The sequence below is a fragment of the Sphaeramia orbicularis genome, unplaced genomic scaffold (assembly GCF_902148855.1).
Source record: "Sphaeramia orbicularis unplaced genomic scaffold, fSphaOr1.1, whole genome shotgun sequence".
In the NCBI taxonomy this organism is placed as follows: Eukaryota; Metazoa; Chordata; class Actinopteri; order Kurtiformes; family Apogonidae; genus Sphaeramia; species Sphaeramia orbicularis.
Genome location: NW_021941590.1, coordinates 17,174 through 42,061, shown reverse-complemented (window position 1 = coordinate 42,061; position 24,888 = coordinate 17,174). Strand labels below are relative to the sequence as shown.

The window sequence follows — 24,888 nt, the reverse complement described above, 5'->3', positions numbered from 1 at the left end:
AGTAAACGCTGCCGTTAACGTCACTGAGGCCGGAGCAGGTCGTTACCGTTACCGGACGGATACCGGCCATTAAGCGAGTCCAGAGGCTTTTGTCCTTTCGGCGGAACCGACGGAAACACCGAGCACGTGATGGAGAACAGCCCCGGTCCGGTCCGCGGCGGAGCAGCAGCCCGGTAGGACACCTGCACCGGGAATAACGGGACAAAAAAACAACCCAACCCGCAGCACAGCCGAACAGCAGCCGAACCGGAGCCGTCGGCCCTGTGTCCGTCCGCCTCCACCGCCGGTGATGGAGCACATCCGGACCCCCAAGGTACCGCAGCCCCTTGCCCCCCCGCCCCCCCCCCCCGAGCCGACCCACAGCCCCGTGCCCCCCCACCGGTCGAGCCGCTGCCTGCGTTTGGCTCCGGTTCTGTTCTGGTCTTGTCGGTGCCGGTGCTTTTGTCCTTCCCATCCATTACCCAGGATTCATTGATTGATTGATTTAAATTTGTTACCCAGGGTTTATTTGTGTATTTATTTATTTTTATTAGTATCATTACCCAGGGTTCATTTGTTTTTGTTTTCTTAGTCCATGTTTTTTTTTTAAACCAGGGTTCAATTTATTATTATTATTATTATTATTATTATTATTATTATTATTATTATTATTACCGAGGGTTCATTTGTGTTGTTTTGTTTTTTTGTATTCCATTTTTTTTAATTACCCAGGGTTCATTTGTTTTTCTTCTTTTTTTTATTACCCAGGGCTTTTCTTTCTTTTTTTTATTACTCAGGGTTTTTTTTTTTTTTTTTATTACCCAGGGTGCATCAGTGTACCCATCCCAGCTGTAGCCTGTGTTTATTCCAGAGATGTGGTGCATTTGAGGCAGTTGGAATCCCCAGCATCAGTCGCTTTAAGTCGTTCTTCCTCCCTTGAATCAAACCCACTTCTCCCAGACAGAGCAGGACTACAGCGGCCACAGTGGAACACAGAACACAGCTGTGTTCTGTGTTCTGCTGCCGTGGAACCTCCTCCTCCTTGTGTGTGTTATTGATAGAATGTGGATTTAAAAAGTGCCCACTCATCTACTGAACCTGAAGTGTCATTGTCCTGGTAACCACCATTTTCCCTCTGCTCATCAGCCTGGACAGACCCACAATGCATATGGGCTGAACTTTCTTTCTTTCTTTCTTTCTTTCTTTCTTTCTTTCTTTCTTTCTTTCTTTATTATTATTGGAAAAATTCCCATTTTCTAACCCAACAGGAAATGCTCTGACATCAGCATTTACAGAGACAAAACAAAACCTCAAGGCATTCAAATAGTAATAGTAATAATAATAATAATAATAATAATAATAATAATAATGATGCAGTTTTCATAAAGATAAAAGGTGAAAAACAGGCATTAGAACACAGGTGTCAAACATGTGGTCAAGGGTCCAATCCGGCCCACCAAAGGGTCCAAAACCGGCCCACTAAAGGGTCCAATCCGGCCCAACAAAGGGTCCAGTCCAGCCCACCAAACCTCCACCTGTCTCACCTCTGTTCCTCCTTTTATCTGTGGAAATCAGACAATGGAGGAAGAAAGGAGGATCACCATCTGACCTTTGACCCTAACCCTACTGTGGAACAGAATCTAGAGGTCATTCTGCGCAGAACCACATGTTCTTCTCAGCTGTTCCTCTCAGCTGTTCCTCCACATGTTCCTCCACATGTTCCTCTCAGCTGTTCCTCCACATGCTCTTCTCAGCTGTTCCTCTCAGCTGTTCCTCCTGGTCTAATGTTCTGTATGTTTGTGTCTTCTTTCAGGTGGAAAATGTGCGTTTCCTGGATCGCTCTTCAGGTCAGAGGAAAGCCAGCGTTGGAACTCTGTACCTGTCTGCGACACACACCATTTTTGTGGAGAACAACCCTGAGAGCCGCAAGGAGACCTGGGTAAGCAGCACCAGGTCCAGGAGGGACATGGTTCCATGTCTGGTGTTCAGTGGGTTCTACCTTTGGACACATAGAACCAGTATCAGTGTGTGTTCCACTTAGAACCAGTATCAGGGTCATTTTCAATTGAATAACCTCTCAGCTGACATGTCTGTTTGTCACCATGGCAACGTGGCCCTGTTTTTTATCTGTTGTCATGACGATGCTAGGTGGACATAGAAACAGGATCAGAAGGAGATTGGATTAAAAAGGACTGATATGAGACAGAATACTGGTCTGATCAGCTGATACTGTTTACACTAGTCTGAGTAATCTGAGTAAAAATACACACACACACACACACACACACACACACACAGTCCACTTCCCTTTTCTATAGTGGATGTGTTTCACTTTTTGAATTGAACAGTATTTTAAAACTTTTTCCCTTTTCTGCTCTTTTGCGCTGACTCTTTCATGTGTTTGACTTCATACATAGTTTGTTTCCTCTGTTGTTCTTTGCTCGTGGCTGCTGTTTCCCTAACACTAACACTAACCCTAACACTAACACTAACCCTAACCCTAACACTAACACTAACCCTAACACTAACACTAACCCTAACACTAACACTAACACTAACACTAACACTAACCCTAACACTAACCCTAACACTAACCCTAACCCTAACACTAACACTAACACTAACACTAACACTAACCCTAACACTAACCCTAACACTAACCCTAACCCTAACACTAACACTAACCCTAACACTAACCCTAACCCTAACGCTAACACTAACCCTAACACTAACGCTAACGCTAACACTAACCCTAACACTAACCCTAACGCTAACACTAACCCTAACACTAACCCTAACACTAACGCTAACCCTAACGCTAACACTAACCCTAACACTAACACTAACACTAACCCTAACCCTAACAGTAACACTAACCCTAACACTAACACTAACCCTAACACTAACCCTAACACTAACACTAACCCTAACACTAACCCTAACACTAACCCTAACCCTAACGCTAACACTAACACTAACCCTAACACTAACGCTAACGCTAACACTAACCCTAACACTAACCCTAACGCTAACACTAACCCTAACACTAACCCTAACCCTAACAGTAACACTAACGCTAACGCTAACGCTAACACTAACCCTAACCCTAACACTAACCCTAACCCTAACCCTAACAGTAACACTAACCCTAACACTAACACTAACCCTAACACTAACACTAACCCTAACACTAACACTAACACTAACCCTAACACTAACCCTAACACTAACCCTAACCCTAACACTAACCCTAACACTAACCCTAACCCTAACACTAACACTAACCCTAACCCTAACACTAACCCTAACGCTAACACTAACACTAACGCTAACACTAACCCTAACGCTAACGCTAACACTAACACTAACCCTAACACTAACCCTAACCCTAACAGTAACACTAACACTAACGCTAACGCTAACCCTAACGCTAACACTAACCCTAACCCTAACACTAACCCTAACACTAACCCTAACCCTAACACTGACACTAACCCTAACCCTAACACTAACACTGACACTAACACTGACACTAACCCTAACACTAACCCTAACACTAACACTAACCCTAACACTAACACTAACCCTAACCCTAACACTAACACTAACACTAACACTAACACTAACCCTAACCCTAACGCTAACACTAACCCTAACACTAACGCTAACGCTAACACTAACCCTAACACTAACCCTAACACTAACCCTAACGCTAACACTAACCCTAACCCTAACACTAACCCTAACCCTAACAGTAACACTAACCCTAACACTAACACTAACCCTAACACTAACACTAACCCTAACCCTAACCCTAACACTAACACTAACCCTAACACTAACCCTAACACTAACCCTAACCCTAACGCTAACACTAACCCTAACACTAACGCTAACGCTAACCCTAACACTAACCCTAACGCTAACGCTAACACTAACCCTAACCCTAACACTAACCCTAACCCTAACAGTAACACTAACACTAACGCTAACCCTAACGCTAACACTAACACTAACCCTAACACTAACACTAACCCTAACCCTAACCCTAACAGTAACACTAACCCTAACACTAACACTAACACTAACCCTAACCCTAACACTAACACTAACACTAACCCTAACACTAACCCTAACAGTAACACTAACACTAACGCTAACGCTAACCCTAACGCTAACACTAACCCTAACCCTAACACTAACACTAACACTAACCCTAACACTAACCCTAACCCTAACACTAACACTAACACTAACCCTAACACTAACCCTAACCCTAACCCTAACACTGACACTAACCCTAACCCTAACACTAACACTGACACTAACACTGACACTAACCCTAACACTAACCCTAACACTAACACTAACCCTAACACTAACCCTAACCCTAACACTAACACTAACACTAACACTAACCCTAACGCTAACACTAACCCTAACACTAACGCTAACGCTAACACTAACCCTAACACTAACCCTAACGCTAACACTAACCCTAACCCTAACACTAACACTAACCCTAACCCTAACAGTAACACTAACCCTAACACTAACACTAACCCTAACACTAACACTAACCCTAACCCTAACCCTAACACTAACCCTAACACTAACCCTAACACTAACCCTAACACTAACGCTAACACTAACGCTAACCCTAACACTAACCCTAACGCTAACGCTAACACTAACCCTAACCCTAACACTAACCCTAACAGTAACACTAACGCTAACCCTAACGCTAACACTAACACTAACCCTAACACTAACACTAACCCTAACACTAACACTAACACTAACACTAACCCTAACCCTAACCCTAACACTAACACTAACCCTAACCCTAACACTAACCCTAACCCTAACACTAACCCTAACCCTAACCCTAACGCTAACACTAACCCTAACACTAACCCTAACACTAACCCTAACACTAACCCTAACGCTAACACTAACGCTAACGCTAACACTAACCCTAACCCTAACACTAACCCTAACAGTAACACTAACGCTAACCCTAACGCTAACACTAACCCTAACCCTAACCCTAACACTAACACTAACCCTAACCCTAACAGTAACACTAACCCTAACAGTAACACTAACACTAACACTAACCCTAACACTAACACTAACAGTAACACTAACACTAACCCTAACCCTAACAGTAACACTAACCCTAACACTAACAGTAACACTAACACTAACACTAACCCTCTGTTGTTTTTTGTTCCCGCATCACCGTTGGCCTTATTTATGTGAGTGCTCCCTTTTCAGTCCCAGATGCAGAACTTCCCTTTTCAGATGAACGTCCTGTCTGTCAGACACATCCACAGGACACCCATTCCACCAGTAGGTGAAGGCCGTGTCTGCTGGGTGGGTGGGACAACCACAGATTGTGTATAAAAAAAAAGGATGGTAAAGCAACGGTAAAAGATTCTGATGGCAACCTCATAACAACTGAAACAAACTGCCTCGCACGCTGGAAAGAGCACTTCAGCCTCCTCCTGCAGCACGGTACCATCCCAGCTGATCCCACCATGCTATCGGCCGCAAACACTGCAGCCCCTAGCGACGCCTGTAGTACAGACCCTGTTACACCCAAGGAAGTCAGAGCTGCCCTGAAAAAACTCAACAACAGGAAGGCCCCCAGCATCTGTGCAGTAACCGCTGAGATGTTAAAATCTGGTGGGGACAGCATCGTAGAGTGGCTTACCCAAATTATAAACCAGGTGTGGGACACAGAGAGGCTTCCCAGCACCTGGACCAGAGGAGTCATCCTACCTTTCTGGAAACACAAGGGTGACCGGCCAGTCTGCAGTAACCACCGAGGCATCACCCTTCTATCCATCCCAGGCAAGGTCTTCACTGGGATCTTGCTCACCTGTGCTCTCCCAGCCATCAGCCGCCGTCCCCAACAGGCTGGCTTCATGCCTAACCGCCCCACAACAGACCACATCTCCGCTGTTCGTCTGCTGATAGAGAAGACTTATGAATTCCGCAAAAATCGCAATTTTTACATCGGGTTCACAGATCTGAAAGCTGCCTTTGACACCGTCTGCCATGCTTCACTGTGGAGCATCCTACAGGCCCTCGGAGCACCACCTAAGAACGTTTCCCTGTTCAAGCTGCTTTACAGCAACGCACAGAGCTGTGTCCGAATCAATGGCAAACACTCGGACTGGTTCTCCATCTCCAGTGGCGTTTGCCAGGGCTGCGTGGCTGCGTCCGACCTCTTCAACTGTATCATTGACCATCTGATGACCAGGGTTTGTGAGAGGGCCCCCGGAGTGTCTCTAGGCAGTTACCACCTGACTGACCTGGAGTACGCTGATGACACCATCCTGCTGAGCACATCCTACAGTCAGCTGACAGATGCTCTGGGCAGATACAGTGAGGGGGCAGAGAAGCTTGGCCTCCAAGTGAACTGGTCAAAAACCAAGTTCATGCATGTTGGTGATGGGCCGGATCCACCTCCCTTGCAGGTTGGTAATGACATTGTAGAGCCTGTCAAGAGCTTTGTGTATCTGGGGTCCATGGTAACAGACAACGGGGACCTAAAACCAGAGATTACCTGCAGAAGAGCCCTGGCAGCATCAGCTCTGCAGTCTCTCTGGAAACCACTCTGGCGGCACCAGACCATCTCACGCAGGACGAAGCTCTGGATTTACAACTCTGCCGTCCTCTCCATCCTGCTCTATGGGTCAGAAACATGGCCCGTAAACAAGACTCTGGCTGCCAGAAGAGATGGCTTAGATAGCAGGGCTCTCAGAACCATTGAAAACATCAGGTGGCCCCAGTGGGTTTCCAATGAGGTGCTTGGAGCCCGCACATGCCAGCCCAAAGCATCCAGCCTGGCCGCACAATGTCGCACCTGCTGGTTCAGTCATGTCCTCCGCCTCCCTCCTGACCATCCAACAAGAGCCATCCTTCAGTTTGACCCAAAGGCCGCAGGCTGGAAACGACCACGAGGCGAGCCCCGCACCTGATGGCTCGACGTCATTGCGGGCGACCTCCAACAACATGGAGTTGCCATGGAGGACGCAGAGCAGCTGGAGCAAGACCGTCAGCGATGGAAAACACTGGTTCACCTGGTCGGCTAAACGCACAGGGACAGGACACCCGCCCCATTGCAGGAGCCCTAGTAGTAAGCAACGGTCGACTTCCTCTGCTTCCTCTGGAGCGGCGGAGCTTCCCCATAACAGGATGTTGACACACTGTCTGGAAGAACTGCAAGACTTCCTGTTAACCCCAGAGATCAGACTTCCTGTTAACCTTCTGTATTTTTACTCAGATTACTCAGACTAGTGTAAACAGTATCAGCTGATCAGACCAGTATTCTGTCACATATCAGTCCTTTTTAATCCAGTCTCCTTCTGATCCTGTTTCTATGTCCAGAACACTTTGGCGCTGACTGTTGGACAAATGTGGAACAACATGAACGAATACACAACAGAATAAAAACCACCACCTGTGGAACCTGTGGGTCCAAACGGGTCAGCGCAGTGATATACTGGTCTGACTGGTCAGTGTACTAGTCTGACTGGTCAGCTGACCATTGCACATCAGGTCAGTGTCCTCACTGGTCAGTGTGTGTGTTGCAGGTGCTCCACAGTCTGGTCAGCAGTGTGGACAGACCCCCCCCCACCCCCTCAGGCAGTCAGCTGATTCTTCGCTGTAAAGACTTCCATGTGTTCAGTCTGTTCATCCAACAGGAGAGAGAGTGTACGGAGATACACACTGCACTGAACAGACTGACACGACCAGGTACATGTACCTGTGTGTACCTGTGTACCTGTGTACACGTGTGTACCTGTGTGTACCTGTGTGTTTGTACACTACTGGTCCACACTTTTAGACCAGCCCAGTTTGTTCCAGTTTTGTCTGTAAATTCCATCAGTTCCAGTCCAATGAACAGCTGTAAATGGTCCAAAGGTCAGAGCGAACTGACAGAGGTTTAAAAAAAAAAAAAAAAAAAGGTAAGGTTAAAGCAAACTGAAAAATAATGTACATTTCAGAATTCTACAAAAAGGAGAACAAGAAATGGGTTAACAACTGAAAGCAGTTCTGCAGCAGTGAAGGTTGATCAAGTCTGGAAAGTTGGTGGTTCAATTCCTGCAGGTGTCCCAACGTTTGTGAATTCCTTCCACCCCCTGTGTCTGCAGAACAGGAGTGTGGAACACACTGTGGTACCAGACCCATGGAGCAGTACTGGAACAGGACTGGACTGAAGAAAGGAGTGTGGTACTGTAAAAATGGAAAAGAGGAAAAGAATGAACCAGAGAAGAGAGACAGAGCATCAGAAGAGGGAAAAATGGAGGTGTGTCCTCCAGAGAAATGTCCAAGAAAGTCCAGGTGTCAGGAAGTCCAGTTTCCTTCAGCATCCAAAGGCACTGAAACTGGACTGGAAATGTAGACAGAAGAGGTCTGGAAGAAGCACAGACACAACAGAAGAAGAAGAAGAGTTTAGGACAGAAAACAGCTGGAGTGAGAGGAGACTGACAGGACAACAGCTGAAAGAAGAGAGAAGAGAGAGGAGGAGGAAGAGAGGAGGTCATAGAGGAGGAGGAGAGGAGACTGACAGGACAACAGCTGAAAGAAGAGAGAAGAGAGAGGAGGAGGAAGAGAGGAAGAGTTTACACTGAACAGAGTGAACAGATGAGTTTACACTGAACACACTGAACAGATGAGTTTACACTGAACAGAGTGAACAGATGAGTTTACACTGAACACACTGAACAGATGAGTTTACACTGAACAGACTGAACAGGCGCAGGTCTGATGGGTCCAGTTGCAGCTAAAGCCATCGGAGAGACTTCAGAATCAGAAACAGAGGCTTGGCTGGACCATGAAACAGCACCAGTGGACGACTGAAGACTGGAAGAAGACTACTGAAGACTACTGAAGACTGGAAGAAGGGCTTATGGACTGATCAAACCTGCGCCTGTTCAGTCTGTTCAGTGTAAACTCATCTGTTCACTCTGTTCAGTGTAAACTCATGTGTTCAGTGTAAACTCTTCCTCTCTTCCTCCTCCTCTCTCTTCTCTCTTCTTTCAGCTGTTGTCCTGTCAGTCTCCTCTCCTCCTCCTCTATGACCTCCTCTCTTCCTCCTCCTCTCTCTTCTCTCTTCTTTCAGCTGTTGTCCTGTCAGTCTCCTCTCCTCCTCCTCTATGACCTCCTCTCTTCCTCCTCCTCTCTCTTCTCTCTTCTTTCAGCTGTTGTCCTGTCAGTCTCCTCTCCTCCTCCTCTATGACCTCCTCTCTTCCTCCTCCTCTCTCTTCTCTCTTCTTTCAGCTGTTGTCCTGTCAGTCTCCTCTCCTCCTCCTCTATGACCTCCCCTCTTCCTCCTCCTCTCTCTTCTCTCTTCTTTCAGCTGTTGTCCTGTCAGTCTCCTCTCCTCCTCCTCTATGACCTCCTCTCTTCCTCCTCCTCTCTCTTCTCTCTTCTTTCAGCTGTTGTCCTGTCAGTCTCCTCTCACTCCAGCTGTTTTCTGTCCTAAACTCTTCTTCTTCTTCTGTTGTGTCTGTGCTTCTTCCAGACCTCTTCTGTCTACATTTCCAGTCCAGTTTCAGTGCCTTTGGATGCTGAAGGAAACTGGACTTCCTGACACCTGGACTTTCTTGGACATTTCTCTGGAGGACACACCTCCATTTTTCCCTCTTCTGATGCTCTGTCTCTCTTCTCTGGTTCATTCCTTTTCCTCTTTTCCATTTTTACAGTAACACACTCCTTTCTTCAGTCCAGTCCTGTTCCAGTACTGCTCCATGGGTCTGGTACCACAGTGTGTTCCACACTCCTGTTCTGCAGACACAGGGGGTGGAAGGAATTCACAAACGTTGGGACACCTGCAGGAATTGAACCACCAACTTTCCAGACTTGATCAACCTCCACTGCTGCAGAACTGCTTTCAGTTGTTAACCCATTTCTTGTTCGCCTTTTTGTAGAATTCTGAAATGGACATTATTTTTCAGTTTTCTTTAACCTTACCTTGTTTTTTTTTTTTTTTTTCCTGTCAGTTCACTCTGACCTTTGTACCATTTACAGCTGTTCATTGGACTGGAACTGATGGAATTTACAGACAAAACTGGAACAAACTGGGCTGGTCTAAAACTGTGGACCGGTAGTGTAGAAATGAAGACCTTTTGTCAATGACATGAAATACTAATTCTGAAACCCTCTCCTCCTCAGAGTCCTACAGTGAACTCTACTGTCTGTCCTTTAATCCTAATGTGAATATAGAGGACAGGGCTCAGTCCTGGTCCTTCATAGACCTCATGTCTGATTATAAGAGGATGGGAGTTCCAAACAACCTGTGGGTTCACACTGCAGCCAACAGTGAATACAAGGTATGACCTAACCCTAACCCTGAACCTAACCCTGAACCTAGCCCTAACCCTAACCCTGAACCTAACCCTGAACCTAACCCTAACCCTAACCCTAACCCTAACCCTAACCCTGAACCTAACCCTGAACCTAGCCCTAACCCCAACCCTGAACCTAACCCTGACCCTAACCCTGAACCTAACCCTGAACCTAGCCCTAACCCCAACCCTGAACCTAACCCTGACCCTAACCCTGAACCTAACCCTGACCCTAACCCTGAACCTAACCCTAACTCTAAACCTAAACTTTTGACCCCAAAACCATGTTTCAGCTACTTTGGAAGAGGCCCATCAGGTAGTACAAGTACTAACTCAGTGTGTGTGTGTGTGTATGTGTGTGTGTGTATTTGTGTGTTTGTTCTTCCAGGTGTGTGATTCGTACCCATCTGAACTGTTTGTTCCAAAGTCGGCTCCTCCCTCCATCATCGTTGGCAGTTCCAGGTTCAGGAGTAGAGGACGCTTCCCTGTTCTGTCCTACTTCCACCAGGACACACTGGTATGAACACATGAACACATGAACACATGGACACATGAACACACGCAGTGGTGCAGCTTGCCATTAGGCAAGGCAGGCAGCTGCTTGGGGCCCCTAAGCCAGCAGGGGCCCCCAAAGGACCAACAGATTTGACACAAACAGTCTAAAGAATAAGTTCACTACACAGCGGCAGTGAGAAGTTGCAGTAACAACTAGCTGTCTCAAATTCTCTGAAGGGACCCCCTGAGTCCAAATTGCCCCTCCCTCACTTGTCTGTCTCTGTCAGAGTGAGATATTGCGTACTGGTTGCGTGGTATGCATATATATATATATATATATATATATATATATATATATATATATATATATATATATATTTTTTTTTTTTTTTTTTTTTTTTTTTTTTTTTTTTTTTTTTTTTTTTGCTTGGGGCCCCAGGGGACCCTTTCTGCGCCACTGAACTCACGGACACATGAATACAATTTTAATTTTCTATACCTAATATTTGGAACCAATATTCACTTTTAAAGTCTTTGAAAAGGTTCGTTAAACATCTGTGTGTTGTTTATGCAATAAATTATATACATTTTTCAAATCGGATTTGATATTTTTTTGTGTTTTTTGTCCTTTTGTGTTTTTATAGTAGGGTAAAGTGAGATAATAATAGACAGATGAAATAGATGAAGTTGTGCTGAAAAAACAGATCCCAAACATGGGTATAGTAAACATTTGTTTCTATAGTATATAAAAGCCAAATCAAAAGGACTGAAAAACGGACAAAATAGGCTCAGACCACTAAGGGTTAATATTGGAATGTTTCTGCAACAGAGGGACATTGGGACTGTTATTTAATTTTATGTATGTATTTATTTATTTATTTTTAGTACAACTTGGTTAAATTATTTCAGTGTGTGTATTAGTACTTTTTGAACATTTTGAGCACAGTTTCAATAACACCATGATAGTTTTGGTCCCAATAACCCTGATCTGAACTGTTCATATGTTCCATCCCTGTTTGTGTTGGCTGTGGTGCAGGCGGCGGTGTGCAGGTGCAGTCAGCCACTGTCAGGCTTCAGCGGACGATGCCATGAGGACGAGATGATGCTGCAGGCGCTGATGAAGTCAAACCCCGGCAGTGACTACATCTATGTGGTGGACACCAGGCCCAAGGTAGGCTACACTGGACCCAAAACCAGGCCCAAAACCAGGCCCAAGGTAGCACCTACTGGACCCAAAACCAGGCCCAAAACCAGGCCAAAGGTAGCACACACTGGACTCAAAACCAGGCCCAAAATCAGGCCCAAGGTAGCACACACTGGACCCCAGACACTCCAGAGCACAGCCACCAAAGTCCATTTAGTTCAGGGTCCACTTCCAGCCCAATGAGAGTCCAAGTGGATCAGAACCAGTCCCATCAGAACACAATCACCTACAAATAATAGCACCTATTCTCTTTGTTTTAGTTCAAAAAACCATTCAACTATGAACATATGTGTATATGTATATATATATATATATATATATATATATATACACACACTATATTGCCAAAAGTCTTGTCTCCCCCATCCCAGTCATCAGACTCAGCTGTTCCAGTCCCTTCCATGTCCACAGGTGGATTAAATCCAGCCCTAGGCATGTAGACTGCTTTTACAAACATTTGGGACAGAATGGGTCTCTCTCAGGAGCTCAGTGAATTCCAGCGTGGAACTGTGATAGGATGCCACCTGTGCAACAAATCCAGAGGTGAAATTTCCTGGCTCCTAAATATTCCACAGTCAGCTGTCAGCTGGATTATAAGAAAGTGGAAGTGTTTGGGAACGACGGCAACTCAGCCACGCAGTGGTAGGCCACGGAAACTGACGGAGCGGGGTCAGCGGATGCTGAGGCGCAGAGTGTGAAGAGGTGGACGACTGTCTGCAGAGTCAATGGTACAGACCTCCAAACTTCATGCGTCCTTCAGATTAGCTCCAGAACAGTGCGCACAGAGCTTCATGGAATGGGTTTCCGTGGCCGAGCGGCCGCATCCAAGCCATACATCAGCAAGTGCAATGCACAGCGGTGGATGCAGTGGTGTAAAGCACGCCGCCACTGGACTGTAGAGCAGGGGAGGAGCCTTCTCTGGAGTGACCAATCGCGCTTCTCCATTTGGCGATCTGACGGACGGGTCTGGGTTTGGCGGTCGCCAGGAGAACGATACTTGTGGGAGCGCATTGTGCCGAGTGTAAAGTTTGGTGGAGGGGGGGTTATGGTGTGGGGTTGTTTTTCAGGAGCTGGGCTGGGCCCCTTAGTTCCAGTGAAAGGAACTGGGAATGCTTCAGCAGAACAAGACATTTGGGACAATTCCATGCTCCCAACTTTGTGGGAACAGTTTGGAGCCGGCCCCTTCCTCTTCCAACATGACTGTGCACCAGTGCACAAAGCAAGGTCCATTTGGACATGGAGGACAGAGTCTGGTGTGGATGAACTGGACTGGCCTGCACACAGTCCTGACCTCAACCCCATAGAACACCTTTGGATGAATTAGAGCGCAGACTGAGAGCCAGGCCTTCTGTCCAACATCAGTGTGGGACCTCACAAATCCGCTTCTGGAAGAACGGTCCAAAATTCCCATGAACACACTCCTAAACCTTGTGGACAGCCTTCCCAGAAGAGTTGAAGCTGTTAGAGCTGCAAAGGGTGGAGCCACGTCAGACTGAACCCATAGACTAGGAATGGGATGGCACTGAAATTCATATGTGAGTCAAGGCAGGTGAGCAAATACTTTTGGCAATATAGTGTGTATATATATATATATATGTGTATGTCACCAGTCACAAGTGTTTGCTCCTGGAGGATTCTGTTGGGTTTCTGTAAATTGACTTAGAGTCTGGTTTTGACCAACTCTATATATAAAATGTCAAGAGATAACTTTTTTGTGATCTGGCGCTATATAAATAAAATTTGATTGATTGAGTGATTTAATTGGTTTTCCCCTGTAAGTCGCTTTGGAAAAAAGCGTCTGCCAAATGCGTAAACATAAACATAAACATATATATATATATATATATATATATATATATATATATATATGTATATATATATATATATATATATATATATATATATATATATATATATATATATATATATATATATATGTCACATTCCCATTTCCCATCCACACAGTACAGTATTCATCTGTGGTGCACATGCTCAGTCCATGGGCGGAGCTCAGACTGTTAGTGTACAGTGTACACGTTAACGTGGGTCTGAAGGAAAGAAAGACTGTACCCAAATAAACAGTAACACTTTTAAATGCAAGTAAAAATGTATTCTATTGAATGGATCCAATTTTATCGATACAAATGTTCAATAACCGATGCATCGTGATGTCATTCCAAACTTTTCATTCACTCGCAGCTTCTGTACCGGTGCACTGGGATCCTACAGGCGCGTGTCGGCGTATCGATGCATATTGGATAATCTGTAACATGTATGTGTGTGTGTCTCCAGCTGAACGCTATGGCCAATAAGGCGGCAGGAAAAGGCTACGAGAACGAGGACCACTACAGCAACATTAAACTGCAGTTCATAGGGATTGAAAACATTCATGTGATGAGGAGCAGCCAGCAAAAGATTATAGACGGTAAGGAACCAGATGGTAAGAAGGGGAGGGGTTAGAAAAGCACATGAAGAAGAGCCAATTAAAATAAATGAATGAGACTGACCTCTGATGGACTCACCACCCACTGAGGGAGCTGTAGGGACCGGGTGCAATGTGTATTGGGTGGCAGTCGACAGCAGGGGGCTCGACGACTTGATCCCTGGACACAGAGTCTAGCTCTTGGAACATGGAATATCACTTCCCTGGGGAGGAAGAAGCCAAAGCTTGTGAGGGAGGTTGAGAGATACTGTCTAGATATAGTCGGGCTCACCTCCACACACAGCTTGGGCTCTGGAACCCAACCCCTTGAGAGGGGCTGGACTCTCCACTTCTCTGGCGTTGCCCGTGGTGAGAGGCAGTGGCTGGTGTGGGCTTGCTCATAGCCCCTCAGCTCAGCCGCCATGTGTGGGAGTTTTCCCCGGTGAACGAGAGGGTCATGTCCCTGTGCCTTCGGTTCGGGGACAGGTGCCTCCCTGTTGTCTGGGCCTACTGGCTGAACAGCAGTGCAGAGTACCCGGCCTTCTTGGAGTCCCTGGGAGGGGTGCTGGATGGTGCTCCGACTGGGGACTCCATTGTTCTCCTGGGTGACTTCAATACCTACGTGGGCAACGACAGTGAGACCTGGAGGGGGGTGATGGAGGAACGCCCCCCCCGATCTGAACCCGAGTGGTGTTTTGTTATTGGACTTCTGTGCTCGTCACAGTTTGTCCATAGCAAACACCATGATCGAACACAGGGATGTCCATAAGTCCATGTGGCACCAGGACACCATAGGCCGGAGGTGATCGACTTCGTTGTCATGTCATCAGACCTCCGACCACATGTTTTGGAAACTCGAGTGAAGAGAGGGGCAGAGCTGTCAACCGATCACCACCTGGTGGTGAGTTGGATCCGCTGGCGAAGGAGGAAGCCGGACAGACTCGGCAGGCCCAAATGTGTTGTGAGGGTCTGCTGAAAACTGGCAGAGCCCGATATCAGTGCAGTCTTCAACTCCCACCTCCAGGAGAGCTTCTCGCAGATCCTGGGGAGGCTGGGGACACTGAGCCCGAGTTGACCATGTTCTTCACCTCCATTGTTGAAGCGGCTGCTCTGAACTGTGGTCCAGGGTCTCCAGTGCCTGTTGTGGTGGCAATCCCTGAACCCGGCGGTGGACCTCAGAAGTAAGGGATGCCGTCAAGCTGAAGAAGGAGTCTTATTGAGCCTTGTTGGCTCGTGGGACTCCCGAGACAGCTGAGGGCAGGCGTGCCGCAGCCCGAGCGGTTGTGGAGGCAAAAACTCGGGTCTGGGTGGAGTTTGGGGAGACCATGGAGAAGGACTATCGGTCGGCCTCAAGGAAATTCTGGCAAACCGTCTGGCGCCTCAGGAAGGGAAAGCAGTGCACCACCAACACTGTTTACAGTGGAAGTGGGAGCTGCTGACTTCGACTGGGGATGTTGTCGGACGGTGGAAGGAATACTTCGAGGATCTCCTCAATCCCACTGCCACGTCTTCCATGGAGGAAGCAGAGGCTGAGGACTCAGAGGTGGACTCGCCCATCACCGAAGCTGAAGTCACCGCGGTGGCTGGCAAGGTCCTCGGTGGCAGGGCACCAGGGGTGGATGAGATTTGCCCTGAGTACCTTAAGTCTCTGGATGTGCAGGACTGTCTTGGTTGACACATCTCTGTAACATCATGTGGCAGTCGGGGACAGTGCCTCTGGACTGGCAGACCGGGGTGGTGGTCCCCCTTTTTAAGAAGGGGGACCGGAGGATGTGCTCCAACCACAGGGGGATCCCACTCCTCAGCCTCCCGGGGAAAGTCTATTCCAGATACTGGAGAGGAGGATCCGACTGAGAGTCAAACCTCAGATCCAGGAGGAACAATGTGGTTTTTGTCCTGGTCACGGAATGCTGGATCAGCTCTACTCTCTCCATCAGGTGCTTGAGGGTTCATGGGAGTTCGCCCAACATGTGTTTTGTGGATTTGGAGAAGGCGTTTGACCGTGTCCCTCGTGGTATCCTTTGGGGGGTGCTTCGGGAGTATGGGGTCTGGGGCCATCTGCTAAGGGCAGTCTGGTCCTTGTATGACCGAAGCAGGAGCCTGGTTCACATTGCCAGCAGTAAGTCAGACCTGTTCCAGGTGCACGTTGGACTCCGGCAGGGCTGCCCTTTGTCACTGGTTCTGTTCATAATTTTTATGGACAGAATTTCTAGGCGCAGCCAGGGGCCGGAGGGGGTCCGGTTTGGGGATCACAGGATTTCATCTCTGCTTTTTGCAGATGATGTTGTCCTGTTGGCCTCATGGAACCTTGACCTTCAGCGTGCCCTGGGGCGGTTTGCAGCCGAGTGTGAAGCGAGTGGGATGAGGATCAGCACCTCCAAATCCGAGGCCATGGTTCTCGACCGGAAAAAGGTGGTTTGCCCTCTCCGGGTCGGTAGGGAGCCCTTGACACAAGTGGAGGAGTTCAGGTATATTCGGGTCTTGTTCACGAGTGAGGGAAGGATGGAGCGTGAGATTGACAGGTGGATGGGTGCAGTGTCTGCGGCGATGCAGTCGCTGTACCGGTCTGTTGTGGTGAAGAAGGAGCTGAGCCGAGAGGAGAAGCTCTGGATTTACCGGTCAGTCTACATTCCTACCCTCACCTATGGTCATGAGCTTTGGGTCAGGACCGAAAGGACCAGATCCAGGATACAAGTGGTCCAAATGAGTTTCCTCTGTAGAGTGGGTGGGTCCACCCTTAGGGATAGGGGGAGGAGCTCAGTCACCAGGGAGGAGCTCGGAGTAGAGCCGCTGCTCCTCCACATCCAGAGGGACCAGCTGGACTCCTCCCTGGGAAGGTGTTCTGGGCATGTCCCACCGGGAGGAGACCTCGGGGGAAGACCTAAGACCTAGGACACGTTGAAGAGACTATGTCTGTGGGCTGGACTGGGAACGCCTCAGGGTCCTCCAGAAGAGCTGGAGGAGGAGTCTGAGGAGAGGGTGGAGTCTGGGCATCCCTGCTTAGACTGTTACCCCTGTGACCCATTCCTGGATAAGAGGAAGAGAATGAATGGATGGAATGAGACTGAATTCAAATAAATGAATGACAGTGAATGAAAATAAATGAATGGACCCAGTGGAACTAGAATCCAGGTGCGTCTGTTGGTAAATGTCCTCTGACTGTCTGTCCGTCTGTCTGTCTCTCTCTCTCTCTTCCACACAGTGGGTGAGATGCGGTCCCCGTCCATGACGGACTTCCTGTGGGGTCTGGAGAACTCTGGTTGGCTCAAACACATCAAAGCCATCCTGGATGCTGGAGTCTTCATAGCTAGGGTTAGTACAAGGACCAGAAACCAGGACCAGAGACCAGGACCAGGGACCAGGACCAGAGACATGGACCAGAGACCAGGACCAGAGAAAAGAACCAGAAACAAGACCAGGACCAGAGACAAAGACCAGAGACCAGGATCAGAGACAAGGACCAGAAACAAGACCAGGACCAGAGACAAGGACCAGAGACCAGGACCAGAGACAAGGACCAGAAACAAGACCAGAGACCAGGACCAGAGACAAGGACCAGAGACATGGACCAGAGACCAAGACCAGAGACAAGGACCAGAGACCAAGACCAGAGACAAGGACCAGAGACAAGGACCAGAGACAGGGACCAGAAACAAGGACCAGAGACATGGACCAGAGACAAGGCCTCACAGCGGCAGCACAAACATATGATATTATATGATGAAACACGACGCAGAAACGGCAGGAGCTCCCTTCCCTCTATGCATATTTCTCCAGCCGTTTCCGCGTCGTGTTTCATTCAGGCTGTGGCTGATGGTCAGGTGACCCTGGTGCTTTGTGCTTGTTGGTCGTGTGACCCTGGTGCTCTGTGCTTGTGTTATTCCAGGCCGTGGCTGATGAGGGCGTCAGTGTGCTGGTCCACTGTTCGGACGGCTGGGACAGGACGGCTCAGGCCTGCTCTGTAGCCAGTATTCTGCTGGACCCCCATTACAGAACCATCCAAGGATTCATGGTAAGGTGATGTCCAGTCCAGTCTGGTCCAGTCCAGTCCAGTCCAGTCCTGCTGTGGTTCCTCTCACCTCCTCCTGTCTGTCTGCAGGTGCTCATAGAGAAGGACTGGGTTTCCTTTGGACACAAGTTCTCCCACAGGTCAGTAAACACACCGCAAAGCAGGGGTGGCAAACATACAGCCCATGGGACCAAACAGGCCCACCAAAGGGTCCAATCCGGCCCACCAAAGGGTCCAGTCCGACCCACCAAAGGGTCCAGTCCAACCCGCCAAAGGGTCCAGTCCGGCCCACAGGATGAATGTGGGTCTGGGTTAGGGTGAATGATATTAATACACTATAGCAATACTGTATATGAATACTATATATTAATACTGTATATTAGTTCTGGTTTTAATACTGTATATGAGCACTGTATATTAGTACTGTCCAGTCAGTTCACATACTAGTCTGATAGCAGACTATTCTATCCTGTGAATATCTATGTTCTTATTTCATGTATCTGTTCTCTGCTTTTTTAGCCCCAGTATCGGCATCAGCCCCAAAAATCCCAAAGTGATATTTAAATAAACTTAATAGGTGTTTGAAATCCAGTTGTGTGTACTTGTACTACTGTGGTTCCGAGGTGCAGCTGAACATCCATCCATTCTCTTCCTCTTCTCTGGGGCCGGGTCTTTGGGGCAACAGTCTAAGCAGGGATGCCCAGACTTCCCTCTCCTCAGGCTCCTCCTCCAGCTCTTCTGGGGGACCCCGAGGCATTCCCAGGCCAGCCAAGAGACATAGTCTCTTCAACGTGTCCTAGGTCTTCCCCGAGGCCTCCTCCTGGTGGGACATGCCCAGAATACCTCCCAAGGAAGAGTCCAGGAGGATCTGAAACAGATGTCTGATCCACCTCAGCTGGTTCCTCTGGACATGGAGCAGCAGCGGCTCTACTCTGACCTCCTCCCTGGTGACTGAGCTCCTCCCCCTATCCCTAAGGGTGGACCCACCCACCCTATGGAGGAAAGTCATTTGGACCGCTTGGATCTTAGATCTGGTCCTTTCGGTCCTGACCCAAAGCTCATGACCATAGGTGAGAGTAGGAACGTAGACTGAGCAGTAAATGGAGAGCTTTGCCTCTCGGCTCAGCTCCTTCTGAACCACAACAGACCAATACAGCGACTGCATCACTGCAGACACTGCACCGATCCGTCTGTCAATCTCACGCTCCATCCTTCCCTCACTCGTGAACAAGACCCCAAGATACTTAAACTCCTCCACTTGTGTCAAAGACTCCCCACTGACCTGGAGAGGGCAGACCACCTTTTTCCGGTCGAGAACCATAGACTCGGGTTTGGAGGTGCTGATCCTCATCCCACTCACTTTACACTCGGCTGCAAACCACCCCAGGGCACGCTAGAGGTCCAGGTTCCATGAGGCCAACAGGACAACGTCATCCGCAAAAAGTAGAGACAAAATCCTGTGGTCCCCAAACCAGACCCCCTCCGGCCCCTGGCTGCACCTAGAAATTCTTTCCATAAAAATTATGAACAGAACCGGTGACAAAGGGCAGCCCTGCCAGAGTCCCACATGCACCTGGAACAGGTCTGACTTACTGCCGGCAATGTGAACCAGGCTCCTGCTTCAGTCATACAAGGACCGGACTGCCCTTAAAGGGTCCCGGACCCCATACTCCCGAAGCACCCCCCACAGGATACCACGAGGGACATGGTCGAACACCTTCTCCAAATCCACAAAACATATGTGGACTGGTTGGGCGAACTCCCGTGAACCCTCGAGCACCTGATGGAGAGTACAGAGCTGGTCCAGTGTTCCGCGACCGGGACGAAAACCACATTGTTCCTCCTGGATCCTAGGATCAACTATCAGTCGGATCCTCCTCTCCAGTACCTGAAATAGACTTTCCCCGGGAGGCTGAGGAGTGGGATCCCCCTGTGGTTGGAGCACATCCTCCTGTCCCCCTTCTTAAAAAGGGGGACCACCACCCCGGTCTGCCAGTCCAGAGGTACTGTCCCCGGCTGCCACGTGATGTTACAGAGACGTGTCAACCAAGACAGTCCTGCACATCCAGAGACTTAAGGTACTCAGGGTGAATCTCATCCACCCCCGGTGCCCTGCCACCGAGGACCTTGCCAGCCACCTCGGTGACTTCAGCTTCGGTGATGGAGGAGTCCACCTCTGAGTCCTCAGCCTCTGCTTCCTCCATGGAAGACGTAGCAGTGGGATTGAGGAGATCCTCGAAGTATTCCTTCCACCGTCCGACAACATCCCCAGTCGAGGTCAGCAGCTCCCCACTTCCACTGTAAACAGTGTTGGTGGTGCACTGCTTTCCCTTCCTGAGGCGCCAGACGGTTTGCCAGAATTTTCTTGAGGCCAACCGATAGTCCTTCTCCATGGTCTCCCCAAACTCCACCCAGACCCAAGTTTTTGCCTCCACAACTGCTTGGGCTGCAGTATGCCTGGCCTCAGCTGTCTCAGGAGTCCCACGAGCCAACAAGGCTCAATAAGACTCCTTCTTCAGCTTGACAGCATCCCTTACTTCCGAGGTCCACCGCCGGGTTCGGGGATTGCCGCCACGACAGGCACTGGAGACCCTGCAACCACAGCTCAGAGCAGCCGCTTCAACAATGGAGGTGGAGAACATGGTTCCACTCGGACTCAATGTCCCCAGCCTCCTCTGGGATCTGGGAGAAGCTCTCGCGGAGGCGGGAGTTGAAGACCGCGTTGATATCAGGCTCTGCCAGATGTTCCCAACAGACCCTCACAACATGTTTGGGCATGCCCAGTCTGTTCGGCTTCCTCCTTCGCCAGCGGATCCAACTCACCACCAGGTGGTGATCGGTTGACAGCTCTGCCCCTCTCTTCACTCGAGTTTCCAAAACATGTGGTCGGAGGTCTGATGACATGACAACGAAGTCGATCATCGACCTCCGGCCTAGGGTGTCCTGGTGCCACGTGCACTTCTGGACATCCCTGTGTTCGAACTTGGTGTTTGTTATGGACAAACTGTGACTAGCACAGAAGTCCAATAACAAAACACCACTCGGGTTCAGATCAGGGAGGCCGTTCCTCCCCATCACCCCCCTCCAGGTCTCACTGTCGTTGCCCACGTGGGCATTGAAATTCCCCAGGAGAACAATGGAGTCCCCAGTCGGAGCACCATCCAGCACCCTTCCCAGGGACTCCAAGAAGGCCGGGTACTCTGCACTGCTGTTCAGCCAGTAGGCCCAGACAACAGTGAGGCACATGTCCCCGACCCGAAGGCACAGGGACATGACCCTCTCGTTCTCCGGGGAAAACTCCAACACATGGCGGCTGAGCTGAGGGGCTATGAGCACACCCACACCAGCCACTGCCTCTCACCGCGGGCAACGCCAGAGAAGTGGAGAGTCCAGCCCCTCTCAAGGGGTTGGGTTCCAGAGCTCAAGCTGTGTGTGGAGGTGAGCCCGACTATATGTAGACGGTATCTCTCAACCTCCCTCACAAGCTTTGGCTTCTTCTCCCCCAGTGAAATGACATTCCATGTTCCAAGAACTAGACTCTGCTTCAGGGGATCGGGTCGTCGAACCCCTTGCAGTCGACTGCCACCCAATCCACATTGCACCTGGACCCTACAGCTCCCTCGGTGGGTGGTGAGTCCACCGGAGGGCAGACCTATGTCGCTCCTTCGAGCTGAGCCTGGTCGGGCCCCATGGGCAAAGGTCCAGCCACCAGGCACTTGCTTTTGAGCCCCAACACTGGGCCTGGCTCCAGGGTGGGGCCCCAGCTGTGCCATGCCGGGTGACATTGCAGTCCTTAGTTGTTTCTTCTTCATAGGGACTTTGAACTGCAGCTGAACAGTACGTGTATGTACCTGTGGACTTGTACTACCGTGGGTGAGTGTGTTCTTCTGTGGTTCTGCAGGTACGCCCATCTGGACGGAGATCCCAGGGAAGTGTCTCCTGTCCTGGATCAGTTCCTGGAGTGTGTGTGGCAGCTTTCGGAGCAGTTCCCCTGTGCCTTCGAGTTCAACCAGCGCTTCCTCATCTCCATCCACACATACGTGTACTCCTGCCAGTACGGAACCTTCCTGGGGAACAGTGAGAAGGAGCGTAGGGACATGAGGTACAGCCACCACCTGGAGCGCCCTCTGTCTGTTGTGGGGGGATCGGCCCTAGTGCCCTCTGTTGTGGGGGCGGCAGACCTAGCGCCCTCTGTCTGTTGTGGGGGGGGCTTCGGTCTGTTGTGGCGGGGGGGTTCTGTCTTTTGTGGGTGTGGTCTAATTGCAGCCTGTCCTGTGTCTCCAGGCTCAGGGACAGGAGCCACAGTGTTTGGCCTCAGCTGTGGAAGGACCGGTCCAAATACACCAACCCACTGTACCAGAACCAGCTGAGCCAGAACCAGAGCCAGGGGGTCCTAAGACCCAACACCAGCCCATACTGCTTCAAGTCAGTCCTGTGTGTGTGTGTGTGTGTATTCATGTTCACTAATGCCCCCCCCCCCCGCCCCCTGCTTTTTGTTACTGATGTGTGAGGTGTTGCAGGCTGTGGGTGCAGCTAGACCAGTTGTCAGGGGGGACAGGGGGACAAGGTGGACAGGATGGACATGGGGGACAGGATGGACATGGGAGACATGTTGAGGACACGTCCTAACTCCGTCCACTTCCCTCCAGAATGTGGAAAGGCCTGTACCACCACATGGACAAGTCCGTCCCTCCTCGACAGTCGCCTGCTGACTTCCTGTCTGCTGTGAGGGAGGAGTCCCATCAGCTGGAGGAGGAGCTGACCAATCACCAGGAGGTACCGCCAGGAGGACCCGCCCACCACTACCCGTGCTCCAGACAAGGCATACAACACACACACCCCATCCATGTCCAGCACACACACACACCCCCACTGAAAAGACAAACCTATGTGTCCACCTGTAACTCAGGGACACACCCACCTGTGTCCACCTGGAACTCAGGGACACACCCACCTGTGTCCATCTGGAACTCAGGGACACACCCGTAACACTGGTAGACACTATAGGTTCCACATATAACACCGGTGGACACGATGGGTTCCGCATGTAACACCGGTGGACACGATGGGTTCCGTGTGTAACACCGGTGGACACAACAGGTTCCGCGTGTAACACCGGTGGACACGAGGGGTTCCACGTGTAACACTGGTGGACATGAGAGGTTCCGCGTGTAACACCGGTGGACACAACGGGTTCCGCGTGTAACACCGGTGGACACGACAGGTTCTGCGTGTAACACCGGTGGACACGACGGGTTCCACGTGTAACACAGGTGGACACGACGGGTTCCGCGTGTAAAACCAGTGGACACGACGGGTTCCATGTGTAACACAGGTGGACACGACGGGTTCCACATGTAACACAGGTGGACATGATAGGTTCCACATGTAACACCGGTGGACACCATGGGTTCCACATGTAACACTGGTGGACACGATGGGTTTCAGACCAAACCTGGAATGAGACTGAGGCTGATGAAAGCCCACATGTGTGGATTAGAAAAACCACTAGGATCCACACATTGAACACAGTGTCTGTATTTAGAGTCTATAGAAGAGCATTTACACACGTTTACACATCTAATGCACTTACACCCAGGGAGATTTAATGTCCATATGTGGGTCCTATTTTAGGACCTGATATTTGATTATAAATGCATTAGTTATGGGATGGATCATTTCTCCGAGGTCATCATTAGGTTCATCCTGTCTGCATTTACCTTTGATTTTTGGGACGAAAAAGATGGAAAAGAGACAGAAACTAAAATAAACCAGTTTCAGAAACAGAGCCAGGTCTAAATAAACCAGTTTCAGAAACAGACCCAGGTCTAAATAAACCCAGTTTCAGAAACAGACCCAGGTCTAAATAAACCCAGTTTCTCTTAGTTTTTATTTATTATAGTTAACGAAAATGTTTTTTTCAATTCTAGTTTTGGTCATTTGTTAGTTTTCATTAACGATAATAACCTTAGTTGTGACTGAACCCCTTCCATCCCATAATAAGTGTTGTGTGTTCTGTGCAGAGGATCGCAGCCCTGACGGGGAGGCCGGTCACCTGGGAGAAGGTTCAGGTTCCCAGGAGGAGGGTTAGCCAACAGTGGCAGAGGTACCTGGGGCCGGACCCGCCCACCACCTACACACAGCCAATCACCAGCCCTGCACATGAACTGTCCTCTAAAGCGGCCAATCACAAGGCTGGGACCGCCCACCCCCATCTGACTCTGCCCTTAGGGGTCAAAGGTCACGACCCCAGTGACCTCTGCACCTGCAGCGACCTGGAGTCCGGCGTGGCCGACCTCAGCAGCCACTCGTCTAGTGGCGGGGACGACGGCAAGGACCCGGACCCAGACCCAGACCTGGACCCGGACCCAGAAACAGACCCGTATGAAGCTGCTTCCACCACTGCCTGAGTGGA

The 24,888-nt window shown here is 49.4% G+C and overlaps 2 protein-coding genes across 4 annotated transcripts in view; one reads left to right on the top strand and one right to left on the bottom strand.

The window, feature by feature from the left end:
* On the top strand, positions 1-24,888 carry mtmr7b (myotubularin related protein 7b). 3 transcript variants are annotated; one of them, XM_030130065.1, is made up of 15 exons: positions 1-313; positions 1,793-1,918; positions 7,587-7,749; positions 10,171-10,328; positions 10,732-10,860; positions 11,875-12,009; positions 14,335-14,467; positions 17,667-17,776; positions 18,351-18,476; positions 18,564-18,613; positions 22,375-22,575; positions 22,758-22,898; positions 23,123-23,249; positions 24,497-24,812; positions 24,849-24,888. In XM_030130065.1, exons 1-15 carry the CDS (start codon positions 290-292, stop codon positions 24,881-24,883), a joined length of 1,974 nt encoding a protein of 657 aa, XP_029985925.1. In that variant the 5' UTR covers positions 1-289; the 3' UTR covers positions 24,884-24,888. The 3 variants fall into 3 exon arrangements, with proteins under 3 accessions (XP_029985925.1, XP_029985924.1, XP_029985926.1); XM_030130064.1 differs by having other exon boundaries at positions 24,497-24,888; XM_030130066.1 differs by lacking the exon at positions 24,849-24,888 and having other exon boundaries at positions 23,123-23,295; positions 24,497-24,693.
* LOC115416317 (WD repeat-containing protein 17-like) overlaps positions 9,380-24,888 on the bottom strand; it is a 31,651-nt gene continuing 16,142 nt past the window's right edge. The window contains exon 6 of the mRNA XM_030130067.1: positions 9,380-9,394. The gene's annotated coding sequence lies outside the window, so the exon portion shown is untranslated. The remainder of the gene's footprint in view (positions 9,395-24,888) is intronic.